This window comes from Pituophis catenifer, unplaced genomic scaffold (genome assembly GCF_029215685.1).
Source record: "Pituophis catenifer annectens isolate HBS135680 unplaced genomic scaffold, rPitCat1.0.hap2 SCAF_1, whole genome shotgun sequence".
In the NCBI taxonomy this organism is placed as follows: Eukaryota; Metazoa; Chordata; class Lepidosauria; order Squamata; family Colubridae; genus Pituophis; species Pituophis catenifer.
This window is the reverse complement of record NW_027256881.1, coordinates 299,672,947-299,689,748: the sequence shown is the minus strand read 5'-3', so window position 1 is coordinate 299,689,748 and position 16,802 is coordinate 299,672,947. Positions and strand designations below refer to the sequence as shown.

General features: G+C 39.3%; 1 protein-coding gene across 6 annotated transcripts in view; it reads right to left on the bottom strand.

Annotated features, from left to right (window-relative positions):
- The window catches only part of ADCK1 (aarF domain containing kinase 1), a 118,828-nt gene extending 102,026 nt beyond the window's left edge, over positions 1-16,802 (bottom strand). For 5 of the 6 annotated variants that reach the window (XM_070931442.1, XM_070931439.1, XM_070931444.1 and 2 more), the window contains exons 1-2: positions 13,325-13,459; positions 10,456-10,539 (exon numbers count right to left, since the gene is read on the bottom strand). In XM_070931442.1, coding sequence (XP_070787543.1) covers positions 10,456-10,539; positions 13,325-13,459 — 219 coding nt within the window. Of the gene's footprint in view, positions 1-10,455; positions 10,540-13,324; positions 13,469-16,784 lie in introns of those variants that run through there. The other variant, XM_070931445.1, reaches the window with a different exon arrangement.

The following is a 16,802-nucleotide window of genomic DNA, read 5'->3' as shown; positions in this document are numbered from 1 at the left end:
TTCACAATTTGTAGCTTTTCTCACAAGGAAGAAACTCACAGGAGCTGCTACTGATAATTTTTGGTTATCATGTTTTTGGATGCATGTGTGGTAAATATACTAGACCTCAGCTTCCATACTATCTTTTTAATTGCTCAATATTTGTACAACCTTGGTTTAAAAAGCCATATCAATCAGTTAAATAAGACCAGTAATGATGGCAGATACTGTTGAATACCATTATCAAAGACTAGTGGAGTTTGTAATTATTTTAATATTGTGCCCTGAATTTTAATCCTGGAAAGTTACTGAAATTCAAGATTGAATCTGTTCACAACTTCCAGAATCACTGCCCTTGCTAGCTGGGAATTCTGTATATTATGCTGTAGTCTTAATGCCGGAATGGGACTTTTCGCCTCAGTCTTTTCGACTTGCCTGTTTCATCTTAAGGTTTTTACCTCTGCGTTGTTAATCACAAACGTTTCTCCTCGGCTGACCCACCTCCAGTCTTTCACCCCGGCACATCGGCCACGGCCCCTACGTCCCAGTCCCTTTGCCGGGGCCCATTCGTCGAAGTACATTTCGCATCGGGCTTTTGGCCTCCCAGGACAATTCGCAGCCAGCCAATCGGTGAAGGGACTTGGGGGAATGGAAGAGCGGGGGCTGCAGTTCAGATGGAAGCTCAGGAGGGCCAACAACACCCCCCCTTTGCTCACCTGTCATTTTGGAGCCTCCCGAGGCTGCTGGGGTGGGGGAGGGGGCTGTAAAGGATGAGGGATCAATCACCCCGAATGGGAAGAGAAGAGTGGGGGGTAGAAAAAGAAAAAGAAAGAAAAGAAAGGGGAGAGAGAAAGAAAGAAAGAAAGAAAGAAAGAAAGAAAGAAAGAAAGAAAGAAAGAAAGAAAGAAAGAAGAAAGAAAGAGAAAGAAAGAGAGACATCCCCCCCCCTTTGTCCAAAGTGTTGCTGGCTGTGAATTGTCCGGGAGGCCAAAAGCCTGATGCGAAATGTACTTCAATGAATGGGCCCCGGCAAAGGGACTGGGACGTAGGGGCTGTGGCCGATGTGCCGGGGCGAAAGACTGGGGCAGGTCAGCCGAGGAGAAAAGTTTGTGGCTAATAACGCAGAGGCGAAAACCTTAAGGTGAAACAGCGAAGGCGAAGAGACCGAGGCGAAAAGTCCTAGACCCTCTTAATGCTACTGGATGTTCTCAGCTAGAAAAGGCTAGTTTAGCACTACAGGTTACAACACAAGCATAAAAAATTGTGTACATCTTGCAGTACAGTAACATACTGAATTAATGAAGCCTTCACCTTGACTAGGCTTTAATGCTGAATCATGACAGCTAGGCTGCCAATTAAAAGGAAGCAAATGAAACAAAGTGGGCTTCCCCCCTCTTCCCATGCATTAACTGAAAATTATCCGCCAATGTCTGACAGAGGTTAATGAGGCCATAGAAACATAAGGCCAAGGGTCAAAACTTTGTAGGGGCTATTGACAACAGCTATCAAGCCACAAAAATGACTACAGTATAAGAACAACCCCAACAGCAGTTCCTAGGTAGACAGAAGATATTAGGGTCACCCTTTCTTCCAGCCAATTTTGATAGGACCAAAGAAGATTCTAGAAAACAATCAATCAGAAAAAGAACTTTCGATCTTAACAAGTTTTGCATTTTGAAACACCTACACTCCTTTCAACAAAGAGCCTACTTTCTCTTTTTATCAAGGCTCATGGATTAAGTCAGCTATACTCAATTTCCTGAAGGCAAGAGCTGCCCTCAGCTTTGGAATATAGTGTCAAGTATGGTACACTCTATAAGGTAAGTGGATTCAGGCAGTGAGGTGCAGACAAAAACTAAATCTGATTTTATATGATTAAATTGTAAAACTATTTCAAATTGAATTACTATCAATATGATTATACCACATAAATGTAATAAATTTTCCACTTTGTTGCATTAGTTATAAGCCATCGTATAAGCCATTCACGCATTGCAGTAAGTCATATCACTGCAACCAGTACATTACAACTATCTGATCTAGGCTGCAAAACACTAGATGGCAACAAAGAGATTCAGAAGATTGTCTAAGAAAGAAATGTTTTTGCCCTTTTACATTGCATTTATCACAAAGGGAGACTGGAAGTTAACATGGGTTAAGTTGCCTGGTGAAAACTGGAGGGCAAGAAGACATGGCTCACAAAACATGGCTAATCAGGCCATTGTGAAGCAGCTGGAGTTTTGCTTACTCTGGGGCAGCCCAAGAAGGCTGAAACATTCCAGAGTGATCTAGACCAGGGGTCTCCAACCTTGGCAACTGTAAGACTTGTGGACTTCAACTCTCAGAATTCCTCTGGGAGTTGAACTCCACAAGTCTTAAAGTTGCCAAGGTTGGAGGCCCCTGATCTAGACCACAGCAAGAAGGCGAGGTCAAAGAATCATTGGATCATGTTCCAGAAGAAGATATTCTGCCAGTGTGGGAAATTGCCAGCCAGATATAATTAAAATCCTAATCTCTAAATAGGAAGGAACAACGAAAACTACCCACAGAGACAGCCATAAACTTAAACTAAGCACATGTCAACTAGAAAAGAGTTAATCTAGAAACACAAGTTTACTAGCACAAGTAACAATAAATCAGTGTTGCCTCTTATCCCTTTATGACCAAAGAAGAAAAGGAAGATGGAAATACACTAAATGCGTAATTGAAGAATGCATAATTACCTTTGCACTCTTGAAATTGAAACTAACAAACTTCAAATTACCTCCTTCCATTTCTTTTCCTGAATTGTTCTGTTTCCTTTGAGAGAACCACACTGCTATATACAGCCCCCAAATAAAACAAGTGCCCAAGATAAGGTGCTGATTAAGTTCAAATCCTGATTGCACACAGATTACAGTAATAACCTTTGAGTTCCCAATTTCCATTCTCTGTGCTTAGCAGGAACTGTTGGTTTTCAAGCCAATAGGGATGCTCAAGCAGGGAATATACAGCGCTTGGGAATCTGCTATCAAAAGGCAAGTCAGGAACAATCATACTTTCTGAGTAAGCTTTAATTAGTTTTTCCTACTCTTTTGGCTTCTTTCCTGAAGCCTCCTTGCTGCTCTCTTTTTTTTTTTTCTGTGAAGTAATCAGAGTCTAAAGAAGCCTGGCTCTCAGTTTTAAATTCTACTTTGAATTCATAACCAAAATGTTGAAAGCAGCATATACACACAGTGAATGTTGAGCTGTTGATATCCATCCAAAAGAGATGTCATTTGAATTTCATGTACAATAATACCTTCTTATGGTCTAGTTCTTTCTCTCATCCACATCTAACCACATTGTTTGAAGATCCCTATCTCACAAGTTTCATCAGGGCTCAAACTCTCCCAGCACAAAGATTATCAAATCTCTATTTTGTTTTTCTTTATTTGTTTTGTATAGCCCAGGGGTCTGCAACCTTAAACACTCAAAGAGCCATTTGGACCCGTTTCCCACAGAAAAAAAACAAAACACCGGGAGCAACAAAACGTTTCCCGTGCCTGACTATTTCTTGAGCGGCCACAAAATTAGCTTATGTAGTTGAATTAAATTTTATTTTTTCTTCTGAAACTTTTCTTTTCTTGGATTTATCCATTGTTGGCCTACCAGAGGTTGAAAAGCTCAATAAATCGCATGCCAGTGGGTGTCGTACATTGACGGTTGTGACGCATATTTTGAGTGACAGGGAGCTGCAGCAGAGGGGTGAAAGAGCCACATGCGGCTCCAGAGCCGCAGGTTGCTGAGCCCTGGTATAGCCAATCTCACATTTATGACTTATTTTCATAATGCCTCATCCCACTTCTAATGCTGCTTTTTTAATCCATTGCTGCCTTTTTCTATTTGTTAGGATTATTAGAAACTGGCATACAGCACTATGCTGTTTGATATCCTAGAAGACTGGTGGTCTTCTAAGCACGTAGTTTTCTTCTTTTAGAGCATATGTAGGTATACTGAATGCTGAAAAAATGTCAAAATTGTAAGTGATTATTTGAGCTATTTCTCTCAGTGCAGAAGAGATAATTGGCACTTTCTTGAATCTGTTGAAAGAATCCCTGTAAGTGTTCCTATAGCCTTTTTCACATATGTTATATTTGCAAATACATGTACATAACTGAACCAAGAATGCACAGTACTGACCATGGATTGCACATTTCATGATAAAGCTATTCAACCCTGAGATGTTGATTATTTATTTACAGGATTTATAGGCTGCCTATATAGCAATAGCAATAACACTTAGACTTATACACTGCTTCATAGTGCTTTTACAGCCCTCTCTAAGCAGTTTACAGACTCAGCATATTGCCCCCAACAATCTGGGTCCTCATTTTACCGACCTTGGAAGGATGGATGGCTGAGTCAACCTTGAGCCTGGTGAGATTCAATTTGCCAAACCGTTGGCAGTTGGTGATCAGCAGAAGTAGCTTGCAGTACTGCACTCGAACCACTGCGGCTCTATATCATACAATTACTCTAGGAGACTCACCCTAATCTATAAAACATAGTTAAAACATACTCTTCCTCCCCTAAATATCCTCATAGCTCTCTCCCCATCATAACCCAATGCTTGCAGAAGAGACAGATCTTCAGAACGCTCCGGAAGGCTAAAAGCATAGGATCCCTCTGATCTCCAGGACTGGGGCAGCACCAAGCAGGCATGCCTCCTAGGTCTTATCAGATGGCAACATTTAAGGAAAGGGACCCAGAGCATCCACCCTATTTAACCTTGTAGGACAAGCAGATATCCTCAGGGATTTATGAGAGGATGAACGCTCTATTTTAATTTAAGGTTGGCTTTAAATTAGGGGTTGACAATTTCTAATAGCCAAGGGATCACTTATGGAGAGGAAATGGGAGTTGGGATTATTTTTTACCCCAACTGTTTTCTACTATTTTTCTAATAGATTAAAAACATAGTAGTTTTCATTGTTTTTCTCATCGTTCCCGTCACCCATCTCCTCCCACTTATGACTATATGACTGTAGCCTTGTTGCTGGTATCCTTGTGATTTATATTGATATTGTTTCCTGATTGCTTATTTATAACCTGTGACTATCATTGAGTGTTGTACTTTGTGATTCTTGATGAACGTATCTTTTATTTTATGTACACTGAGAGCATATGCACCAAGACAAATTCCCTGGGTGTCCAATCACACTTGGCCAATAAAAATTCTATTCTAGTCTAGTCTAGTCTAGTCTAGTCTAGTTTATTCTACCCCAAAGTATGGAAACCTGTAATCTGGATCAGAAAGGATTGTAGAGGGCCACAAAAAAAGTAAACTGTGGCTCTTGGGACTCAGATTGCGAATCCATTTAAATATACTGCTTAAATTCATGCTTAGCTGCATTTCTATTTATCATTCATAATAACACAAGCGGTCTCCTGGATTAGGTCAATGGTTTCATTAGCCTCTCATTCTACATCCCACCCGGGTTAGCCCAATACTTCTGGGATATTTAGAAGGATTAATTTACATGAAGGCAAGAGCCTATTCTTAAGAGTTTTAACTTCCAACATTTAAAAAATATGTTGCCTTTAAATTCAGCTATCATTTTAATATATGATTGATAAGGATGTGTAGGTGTTTGGTTTTGAACTGAGAAATGTGTCTTGGATCTGTCATGGATATTTTTGATGTTTTTCTCAGCAGCATCTTAAATCAACTGCATTTTTTTTGTCTCAAAGAACATGGCTGCTTTCAGGTGTTACTGACAAGTTTATAACAATGATGAATCCACATACAGACGGGAGGTTGAACAACTAGCCTCGTGGTGCAACCAGAACAATCTGGAACTGAACACACTCAAAACCGTAGAAATGGTGGTGGACTTCAGGAGAAACCCTCCCATACTTCCACCTATCACAATACTAGACAACACAGTATCAACAGTAGAGACCTTCAAATTTCTAGGTTCTACCATATCTCAAGACCTAAAATGGACACCTAACATCAAAAACGTCATCAAAAAAGCACAACAAAGAATATTCTTTCTGCGCCAACTCAGAAAACTTAAACTGCCCAAGGAGCTGCTGATACAGTTCTACAGAGGAATTATTGAGTCTGTCATCTTCACCTCTATAACTGTCTGGTTTGGTTCTGCAACCCAACAAGACAGTCACAGACTTCAGAGGATAATTAGAACTTCAGAAAAAACAACTACCACCAACCTGCCTTCCATTGAGGACCTGTATACTGCACGAGTCAAAAGAGGGCTGTGAAAATATTTACAGACCCCGCGCATCCTGGACATAAACTGTTTCAGCTCCTCAAAACGACGCTATAGAGCACTGCACACCAGAATAACTAGACACAAGAACAGTTTTTTCCTGAACGCCATCACTCTGCTAAAAAAATAATTCTCTCAACACTGTCAAACTAGTTACTAAGTCTGCATTGCTGTTAATCTTCTCATCGTTCCCATCACCCATCTCCTCCCAGTTATGACTGTATGACTGTAACCTTGTTGCTGGTATCCTTAAGATTTATATTGACTGTTTCCTAATACGGTTTGATTGCTTATTTGTTACCTATGACTATCATTAAGTGTTGTACCATATGATTCCTGACTAATGTTTTTATTGTTATAAGTACAAACCCTTTAAGTAGACTGCATGGAAGGCTCCATGAAATCACCTGGAGCTGAATTTGACCTGAAGGAATTAAAAGTGTTTTCACATAATTTATAGCTGGCCTTTTTTGGTTTTAGCTGGCTTCACGAATTTGATGCCTTTTAATTTTTATATTATTATGATTATTTTGGATTGCAGCTTTCCATTTTATTTTTATGATTGTTCAGATTTCATATCCTCATCATATGCATTACTGAGCAAACATTTTCATTTCCATTACAAACTGGAGTAAAAAGTTTCAGAATCCAGTTCTTTTTGCCATTTCATTTTACCATTTGAATTTTAGCAGTATTATAGGTTTCTTGTTTTATTCAAGGATACTTGAATATGGTGAATATTTGGTTAGAAATAATGTTTTGTTCTTTACATTCACTAAAACTTAAATTATGGGAAAACTCAAAATGGTTTATAAAAAAAATAGGGGACTAAACTGGGCATCCCTTAATATAATAATCTTATTTAAGTTGAAAAGTTTTTAAAACTTTTCTGAAATGTAACTCTGAATTTAATTTAACTTAAGAAAACTTTTTGCAACTTTTTCTATAAATATTTGTTAAACTGTAAAGTTTATTAAAAGTTAGGGTATACATTTAGGCAAGAAAAACCAAATGCACCGGTATGATATAGGTGGTACCTGGCTCAATAGTAAACTGTGAGAGGGACCTTGGGAGCCCTAGTGACAATCATTTAAATATGAGCCAGCAGTGTGCTGCAACTGCCAAGAAAGACAACACAGTCCTAGGCTGCAAAAACAGAGGGATAGAATCAAGATTGTGTGAAGTGTTAATATCACTTTATAATGCCTTACTGGAACACTGGAACATTGGAACACTGCATCTAGTTTTGGTCGCCACAATGTAAAAAAGATGTTGAGACTCTAGAAAGAGTGCAGAGAAGAGCAACAAAGATGAATACGGGACTTGAGGCTAAAACATATAAAGAATGGTTGCTGGAATTGGTTATGTCTAGTTTAATTAAAAGAAGGTCTAGTGACATGATAGCACTGTTCCAATATCTCAGAGGTTGTCCACAAAGAAGAGGGAGTCAAGTTATTCTCCAAAGCACGTAAAGGCAGGACAAGAAGCAATGGATGGAAACTAATCAAGGAGAGAAGCAACCTAGAACCAAGGAGAAATTTCCTGACAGCTAGAACAATTAATCAGTGAAACAACTTGCCTCTAGAGCAGTGATGGCGAATCTTTTTTACCTCAGGTGCCGAAAGCGAGCGCTGACACCCATAACGCAATGCCCCCCGCAGCCCTCTGCGCATGCATGCGGGATCTCCGTGCTCCCCCGCCCCACTGCATGCACGCATGACCCCTCCGCGCTCCCCTCACCCATGTCCCCCCCACGGGGGCGCATGTGCACGCAACCCCCGTTTTGGTGCTAGCAGGCCTCCTTGAAGCCTCCTAGTACCAAAATCGGGGCACAGAGGAGGCGCTGCACCCCACCCCACCCCCCGCGTGTGCACACACGGGCCCCCCACCCTTTGTGCATGCGCCTCCTGGCAGGGACCCAAAAATCAGCTGGCCGGTGGGAGGCACACAGACATGCACAGTGGAGCTGACCTGAGCATCAGCTCGCGTGCCCGCAGAGATGGCTCCACGTGCCACCTATGGCATGCGTGCCATAGGTTCGCCATCACGGCTCTAGAGGGTATGACTGCTTCAACACTGGAACTTTTTAAGAAGAGATTGGACAACTATTTGTCTGAAATGGTATAGTGTTTCCTGCCTGAGCAGAGAGTTGGACTAGAAGACCTCCAGGGTCCCTTCCAACTCTGTCATTCTATTCTTTATTACATTTTTAAAAAAATAGATATTATTTATATTTATATGGAATAACATAAACACCGGTGTCAAATTGTTTTAAATACTGTGAAAAGACTGTATTGTACTTAAAATGTACTTAATACAGCAACAACAAAATTCACACTTAGTAAACATCTCAGATAATATTTAAAGGCTTGGTTGCGTTCTTTTCATTGATAAGACCACTATTCATTAGTTGGAACATCATTCATATTGCCTGTTTTTCTAATGTCTTGAAGTAAAAATTCTAGAATGCTTGAAATTATTTTTAATAGCTAGTAGTGCTTACCAAGCATGTACAGAATGTAGCATATGGAATTTATCTACAATCTAAGTATATAAATATATCATACGTGTAGAGGCAAGTAGCCAAGAGTAGTAATTTAAAACACTGGGAGAACAAAGCTATTCCAAACTTGTAGAAATATATTGCATATTTTTGTAAATATCCAAAATAGCTTTTTTTCTTAAGGCACAACAGATTTTTTTTTAGCAATTTAGTAAATTTCCTTGATCTCTTTTATCTACAATTATGGCTTTCCTTTCGTTTTGGTTTTTTAAAAGTAATTTTTGTATAACATGTATGTAATGCGCTTGGTGGCGCAGCAGACTAAAGTGCTGTTAAGTAGCACCAGCTGCCTGCAATTACTGCAAGTTCAAATCTCACCAGGCTCAAGGTTGACTCAGCCTTCCATCCTTTCGAGGTAGATAAAATGAGGACCCGGATTGTAGGGGCAATAAACTGACTTTGTATATAAAAAAAAAAAAAAGAACACCGCTGGGGGGGGCCGAAAGCCCTACTAAGCAGGTATCTACAAAAGTATGAAGGCTATTGCTTAACGCATTGTAAGCCGCCCTGAGTCTCCGGAGAAGGGCGGCATATAAATCGAACCAATAAAATAAAATAATAAATAATTATTGTGTCAGTTCAGATTATATAAAACAGTTGGATCTGAAATCTAATAAATAAGTTTATATTTTTGTCATTTTTTTATTTTAATTATTTAAATATTCAGATTTCAGTATATTTGTTGGATTTAATAGAATACATCGCGTTTTAATTGAAAGGCAATATGTTTAGAAAAAAATAATGAAGAAAACACACTTTAATTTATTCCTTTTTGAAAATTGTATATTATAGGTTTTGTCAATCAAAACAATTAAGGAGTGCCTATTTGATAAATTCAGATCATTATTCATGATAAATCCAGGGCAAATGAATTACCCTGTTTCCCTGAAAATAAGACATCCCCTGATAATAAGCCCAATTGGGCTTTTGAGCACGTGCACTAAAATAAGCCCCCCCCCTTGAAAATAAGCCCTCCCCGAAAATATTTAAACGTATGTGCAGCCGGTCCCCGCCATTTCCTCTGGTTTCCTCCACATGCCCCAAAATAATAAGACCTCCACGAAAATAAGGCCAAGCGCTTATTTCAGAGTTCAAAAAAATATAAGACAGGGTCTTATTTTCGGGGAATCACGGTAGGCTTGACAGGTTCACTAGAAAAATGTTGAAAACTTGGCATTACTTCAACTTCTGCAAGAGCAGAAGCAAATCTGACTGAGAAATGAAGGACATCATTACAAATACTGTGAATATCTACCCTGATATCATGGCAGATGTTATTTTTAATTGGGCTATTCAGTACTATCCGAATAGCTACAACAGCTGCTGTTGTTAGTTTGTTTTGTTATTTTTCATTTCTTTAGATACATTAATCATCCAGGCAAGCTTTTTTACCACCACACCCGATTTAGGCCTATTAATTTGTTCCAACCTTCATCCATTGTTCTCTACTGATCTTTATCCAATGAAATCAAGATTCTTACTGCTAACCCTATCAATAAGTTTTATAATTGCCATAGCTACCATATATGACACCTGGGCTATCAAAAGTTTTGTGAAAGATGGGAGTTAAATCCAAATTAGATTGCTAAATTAGAGATTCCATTGATTATTTAAAAATGCCTTGTATTAATCTCTGTCCCTCCACTACTGACTCTTTACCTGTGATTTGACATAGTCATACTCTTCTGTCCCACGTGGAAAATTTCGAAGAGAAGTGAGGTAGTCAAAAGTAATCACTGCTGTCTATAAAACAACCCAGACACAAAATCATAAGCCACATTCTCTGTTTCCTAGTATTCTGTAAAAAGCATTTTGACACTTCTGATTCCACATATAGAAGTATAGCCCTTTAGTCAGAACTTGCACTATGTTCCCCTACTCTCAATGAACAGTAAAATCCACCCATGGTTCAACACACTACACATTTTTCTACCTTGGTTAGACATCCCATGTTCAGTAATGTGTTAATTTCTGGACACAATGAATAGTTTAAGGATTTAGATACACTGAAATAGGTTTAAAGCAGGGGTGTCAAACTCAAGGTCCAGGGGCCGGATCCGGCCCGCAGGGCTACCCTGGAACCAGCGAAGGACTGGCCCGCGGTGCCTCTGCCAGTGAAAATGAAGCTCAGGAGGGCTGCGTGCGGCCCTCCTGAGCTCCATTTTCACTGGCAGAGGGTTGCAGGTCATCGCAGTCGAAAACGGAGCTTGCAAGGGCCACAGGCGGTACTCCCAAGCTCCATTTTCATTGGCAGAGTGCTCAGGCCACCACAAGCACTCCAGACACGAGTGATGCCGAGCTGGCCACGTTCACCCTGGCCCCCCAAGGTCAAACACAACCCTGATGTGGCCCTCAATTAAATTGAGTTCGACACCCGATTTAGAAAAATGCAAGAAGGACGAACAAAGCAGTAGAAACAAAATTTTATGAAGAGAACATATTTTAGCCTTGTGAATAAGTATATGTAATGGCGCATATGTCAAAGGATGTTCCAAAGAAGATCAACATTTGTTCTCCTTCTCTCCAAAGGGACTAATGGAAATAGATTTCCAGAAGGCCAATGCCAATTAAATGTTTGGGAAAAACTTTCTAATAGTAGTATCAGTTTGACAATGGAATCAGTTACTCACAGAAGTGGTGGGCATGTGTTCAAAAATAATATAACCATCTCTCAGAGATATCTGAGATTAGATACCCATACTAAATAGGGAATTTATTTATTTTATTTGTTTTAATTTGTATACCGCCCTTCTCCAGCAGGACTCAGGGCGGTGAACAGCCAGAATAAAACAGAACATACAATATTTAAAAACAGTTTAAAAATAATTAAATATTTTTGGCCTAAGTATCCCTCTCCAACTCTATAACTATATTGCTATTGCTATATTATTCTAAGCACAGTCCAATCTACATACTTGCCTTTGTGCTAAACTCTTTGGCAAAGTTTTTTTTTTCAATATCAGCTTCCACATTCAGTTTTAGTTTAAAATGCACAGCAAAAATAAAGCCTTAAGTATTCATGGGGACCTTTCAAATAACAAGACTTTCTACAAAGTAGACTAAGGATTTCTATTTCAGACATTCAGAATTAGAGAGGAAATAACAGGAGATCTGTGGAGATTCATAGTCATCCAAGTCATGGTTGTCCCAAGGATGCTTTTTCAAGAGGCAACTGGACTTCGTTTTTTCTTTTGAAGATATGTCGCTTCTCGTCCAAGAAGCTTCTTCACCTCTGAGCTGAAGAAAGTCCAGTTGCTTCCAGTAGCTTCTGGAAAAAGCACCCTTGGGACAAGTAAGAGAAGGATTTATTTAGTTAGAATTCATCCACAAACGCAGGATGAAAATCCAAGCAATAGGGCCTTGCTTAGCCCAATTTCTACTTCATAGAATCATGACAGAACAAAACTAAACTTTGTTGTCCAATCCCTTGAATTTTCCTTTTACCTATCTTTTAGAACTGCATCATAATTCATAATACTGGCATCATATCTATTTTCACAGTGACTAAATCTTACTTGTTAGGGTATTGGTATGTATCATACATCAGAACAATGTAGAGATGAAGAGAGAAGAGTTCATACGATGGATCAAATGTCATCTGGAGCAAATGTCTTTTCTATAGTACTTTTTCTTTTTGGGTGTCAAACTCAAGGCCCGGGGGCCAAATCTGGCCCACGGGGTGCTTAGATCTGGCCTGTGGGACCACCCTGGAAACAGCGAAGGACCGGCCCATGATGCCTCTGCTAGTGAAAATGGAGCTCATGAGGGGCACAGGTGGCCCTCCCGAGCTCCATTTTCACTGGCAGAGGGTTGCAGGAGGCCATCGCAGTCGAAAACGGAGCTTGAGAGCCCATTTTCGCTAGCAAACTGTTTGGGCTGCCACAGGCGCCCCCGACACGAGTAACGCCAAGCTGGCCACCCTAACTATACCTACTCCAGCCCCACAAGGTCAAACAGAACCCTGATGCGGCCCTCAATGAAATCGAGTTTTACACCACTCTATTAGACCATCTCACCAACATGATACTTCAAATGTGTCAGTCTCCATGCCTATCATTGGAAAGTCTAACACACTTGGAAAATACCAGGCCAGGAAAGGGGACTAAAAAATCAGTCAGTCACATAATTAAGAATGTTTTGTAATATGATTTTATGACAAAGATTTTGGAGCTTTAACAATGTCATGACAAACAGAATCCCCAAACACTGCCCTTTCACTACCATGGAAAAAGAGTGGTGTAAAAAAACGAGACTGCAGTTAAAAGCAAAGACTATTAAGAAAAAAAATGAGTAGTATTGTAATTCTAAATTTAGAGGGGGAGGGGGAGGCAAGAAATGTTTTTGTATTTTTTACCAAATATGCCAGCATTGAAAATATGCTTTTCAATTACTGACATCAACTGTAAATTATAAAAATCCACATTAAATATATAATGTTAGCAAATATACTCTCACAAATCAATTTCCTCTTTTTTAAATGATTCATCATTTTTAACCCTAAATGTTTTGTATTAAGCATGAAACTTACTGTGGCAACAGCTCTGCCTACTCGAACAATTCCAAAATCATTGGGATCCAGATGCTTGTTGCTGTACATGTATAAACCAGCAGTGGCCCCTACTCCACTGACAAGTGACGCTAGTTTTAAAGCTCTTCTGGCCATGGTGGCAAACTGCATGGAAATAAAAACAGGGGAAACATGAACCTGCAGCATAGATGCCACAGATGGCAAAAAGGCAGATAGGCCACATGTGCATAAATTAGATCTGTGCACTTCCTTTATTTGTCCAAGTAGATTAAAACAACTGTAAAGCAACCATACCAGTAGTGGGTTCCTCCTGGTTCCACCCAGTTCCGCCGAGCCGATAGCAGTGACGATATGATATCACCGAACCGGTTCTGCCCCACCCCCCCCCACACCCCGTATTATTCTTACCTTTTATTTGGCCCCACCCCCAATCTATTGCTGCCTCCTGAGTCCCAGCTGATCAGCTAGAGGGAAAAAAACTGTTTAAACTCTTGCCGCGGGGCTTCAAAAGGCCACCCTACAGCTGATCAGTGTTAAAAGAAAACAAATGAGTAGACCGGTGCCTGCAAAAATAAATGGGTAGACCAGTGCTTGCAAAAATACATGAGTAGACCAGTGCCTGCAAAAATAAATGGGTAGATTGGTACAGCTCTGCAAGCAGTTAAAAGCCTGGTAGACCAGTACCTCTGTTAAATCCTAAATAATTGTCACATGACCATCAAGCCACGCCCACAAAACAAGCCACGCCCACAGAACCGGTAGTAAAAAAATTTAGAACCCACTCCTGAACCATACCACTTAAAAGTACTTTCTCAGGATGACAGTCATTAGTTCACCAGAAATGTAAACAATCTTCTTCTAAAATAACAGAAATGCAGAGGCCAAGGGTATTAGGTGGGGGGAAAAGAGAACTATATTTTCAACTACAAATCTTCAATTCAAATAAATAACATAGATGGCTGCACAATCTTCCACTGAGTCTTTCTACTTAGCTAAGGGAAGAGATTTCTGGGTTGATAATTGTTATTTAATTGAAATGACTAATATTTTATGCCTGATTTGTTCTAAGGTTTTCTGTTTGAGGGTTTTTCAACAGCAATTCAGACATCTCTCTTATTCTCTCTTTTTTCCTATATTTTCTTTTGTTATTATTTTTTTTAAAAAAACGTGTGCCTTGAAAACTCCATCTGGCGTTCTACTTTATTCTCACCTGAAGTCAAATGGGGCCATCTGTATTACTGTTATTATTGAGGTTCTCAAATTACTGCAATACTTAGCCCAGGATGGTACCTTCAGTGGGGAACCTGAGCTATTGAAAGACACCTGCTTTGTGTGTGTGAAGGAGGGGGTTGCGATAAAGTGAGTGTTATTAAACTATAAGGTAAAAGGAATCATTAGAATAAATTGCTCTGGCAATTTTCTATGTGGCATTGGTATAGCTGTAGCATGTCAAAGAGCGTAGGAAAAGCTTAAAACCTTATCAGCTTCAGAATATGTTTCCAGTATCCAGATGCTCAGCATGACAAAACCCTCTGATTTCATGGGAATGACAAGGTAGTTCAACAGACTAGTGTAACCAAAACTTTTTGGAGGTCAATTATAAACAGTTTTCTACTTATTTGGATGAATGTTTATGATTTCTCTATGTCTAGCTTTTAGCATTATATTTAATGTGATGTAGTATAGGCAATGAAATGACAACTCTGCCAAAAAGCAGGAGTGGGTATTGTTTTCAAAATTCAAATAAACTGTAGTAAAGATCTTTAAGTCATTGCTCTGATTATCCAGGCTATTCACTATTTAAATTGCTCATTTGCTGCTGTCAAAAGTAACTCACATCACCTTTGCAAAGATATAAGGATAGTTTAAATCTTTATTATATCTCTTTAAGTTTTCTAAAATTAAAAATAGTTCTTTACAGACATTCAATAATCTCTTGGGAATAGAGTCAATCTTAATTAGTAAAATTTGCAAATACTGAAAAGGTATTCAGAAAAGGTGTTTTCTGAATTGACATTTTAACAAGCACACATCAACCTAATCCTAATGGCAAGCTTAAATAGTGGCAGAAAATACTACAAAGAAAACTTTGTAGTTAATGTAGCCAAGGGAAATAATTCTTTATGAGAGAAATACATACACATCGGTGGTGGGATTCAAATTTTTTTACTACCGGTTCTGTGGGCATGGCTTGGTGGGCTTGGCTTGGTGGGCGTGGCAGGGGAAGGATACTATAAAATCTCCATTCCCTCCCCACTCCAGGGGAAGGTTACTGCAAAATCCCCATTTCCTCCCGATCAGCTGGGACTCGGGAGGCAGAGAATAGATGGAGGCAGGGCCAGTCAGAGGTGGTATTTACCGGTTCTCCGAACTACTCAAAATTTCCGCTACCGGTTCTCCAGAACTGGTCAGAACCTGCTGAATACCACCTCTGATACACATACTGCAAAGGGTGTCTTTCCCCGTTTCAAGCTTCTTCCCACTGCTGAGTGCTATCCACTCATCCCTGAGTCAGCAGAAAATGACATTTGCTGTTCCTACCGTTGACTACTATACCTACATTGCCTTTATTTTGAGTCACTGCTGTCTGCTGTCCAAGATTTTAAGTTACTTGTAGTTTCTCTTAGTCTGTGTTGAATGGGGGTTGGGGAAGAAACACTTTTAACACTGATACAGTAAGAACCTAAGCCTATTTTACCCTTAGGCAGGGGACAAGATGAAGACATCATAGAAACACAACCCCCCAAAAAATCTACATTGGTGGGACATGTTGGCAGTATGGTTAGGTGCAAATGGCAAAAAAATGTTAATTCAATTCTCAGACAAAATGTATCCTTGAGTCATCCGCAAATCTTCAAATAGCACTTTTTTATGTGTACGCTTATTAAGAACATACATAGGGGAACCCCATAACTCAGTGTAAGGAAACTACATTATGACAGAAGTAGGCAAAATTATAACTACTTTTGATAGAATATTGTATCTGATAAATATAAGTATTTTACCAGAAAAAAATGTCTGTTGTTCAAGTCTGCCTCTTAAAAATACCGAAGAATATGAACACTGAAATATTCTGAAAACAAGTAGTCTACAAGCTTTTCTTGCAATGACAACCATCAATAACTTCAAAAGTAAGTCCAACTGAATTCAGCATGATTGTGCTCCATGATAAAAGATAGAATTGGGGGAAGAGAGAAATATGCTCCACTGATTTTCATGCAGTTGATTCCTGAGTAGATACAGCATTGTTTATTCATTTCTTTTTATTTGATTTGTGCACCGCCCATCTCAGAGGTGACTCTGAGCAGCTTACAAATATTAAAAACCAGTAAACATTAAAATGATAAAGCAATAAATGATAAGTTAAAAGTACATTCTTGATAATATTGCTGTACTATTATGTTGTAAATTTTTAAAGTTTAATATTACTAAATTCCTAACTCATCATTCACACACATACTACATGGTTACTTTTCCA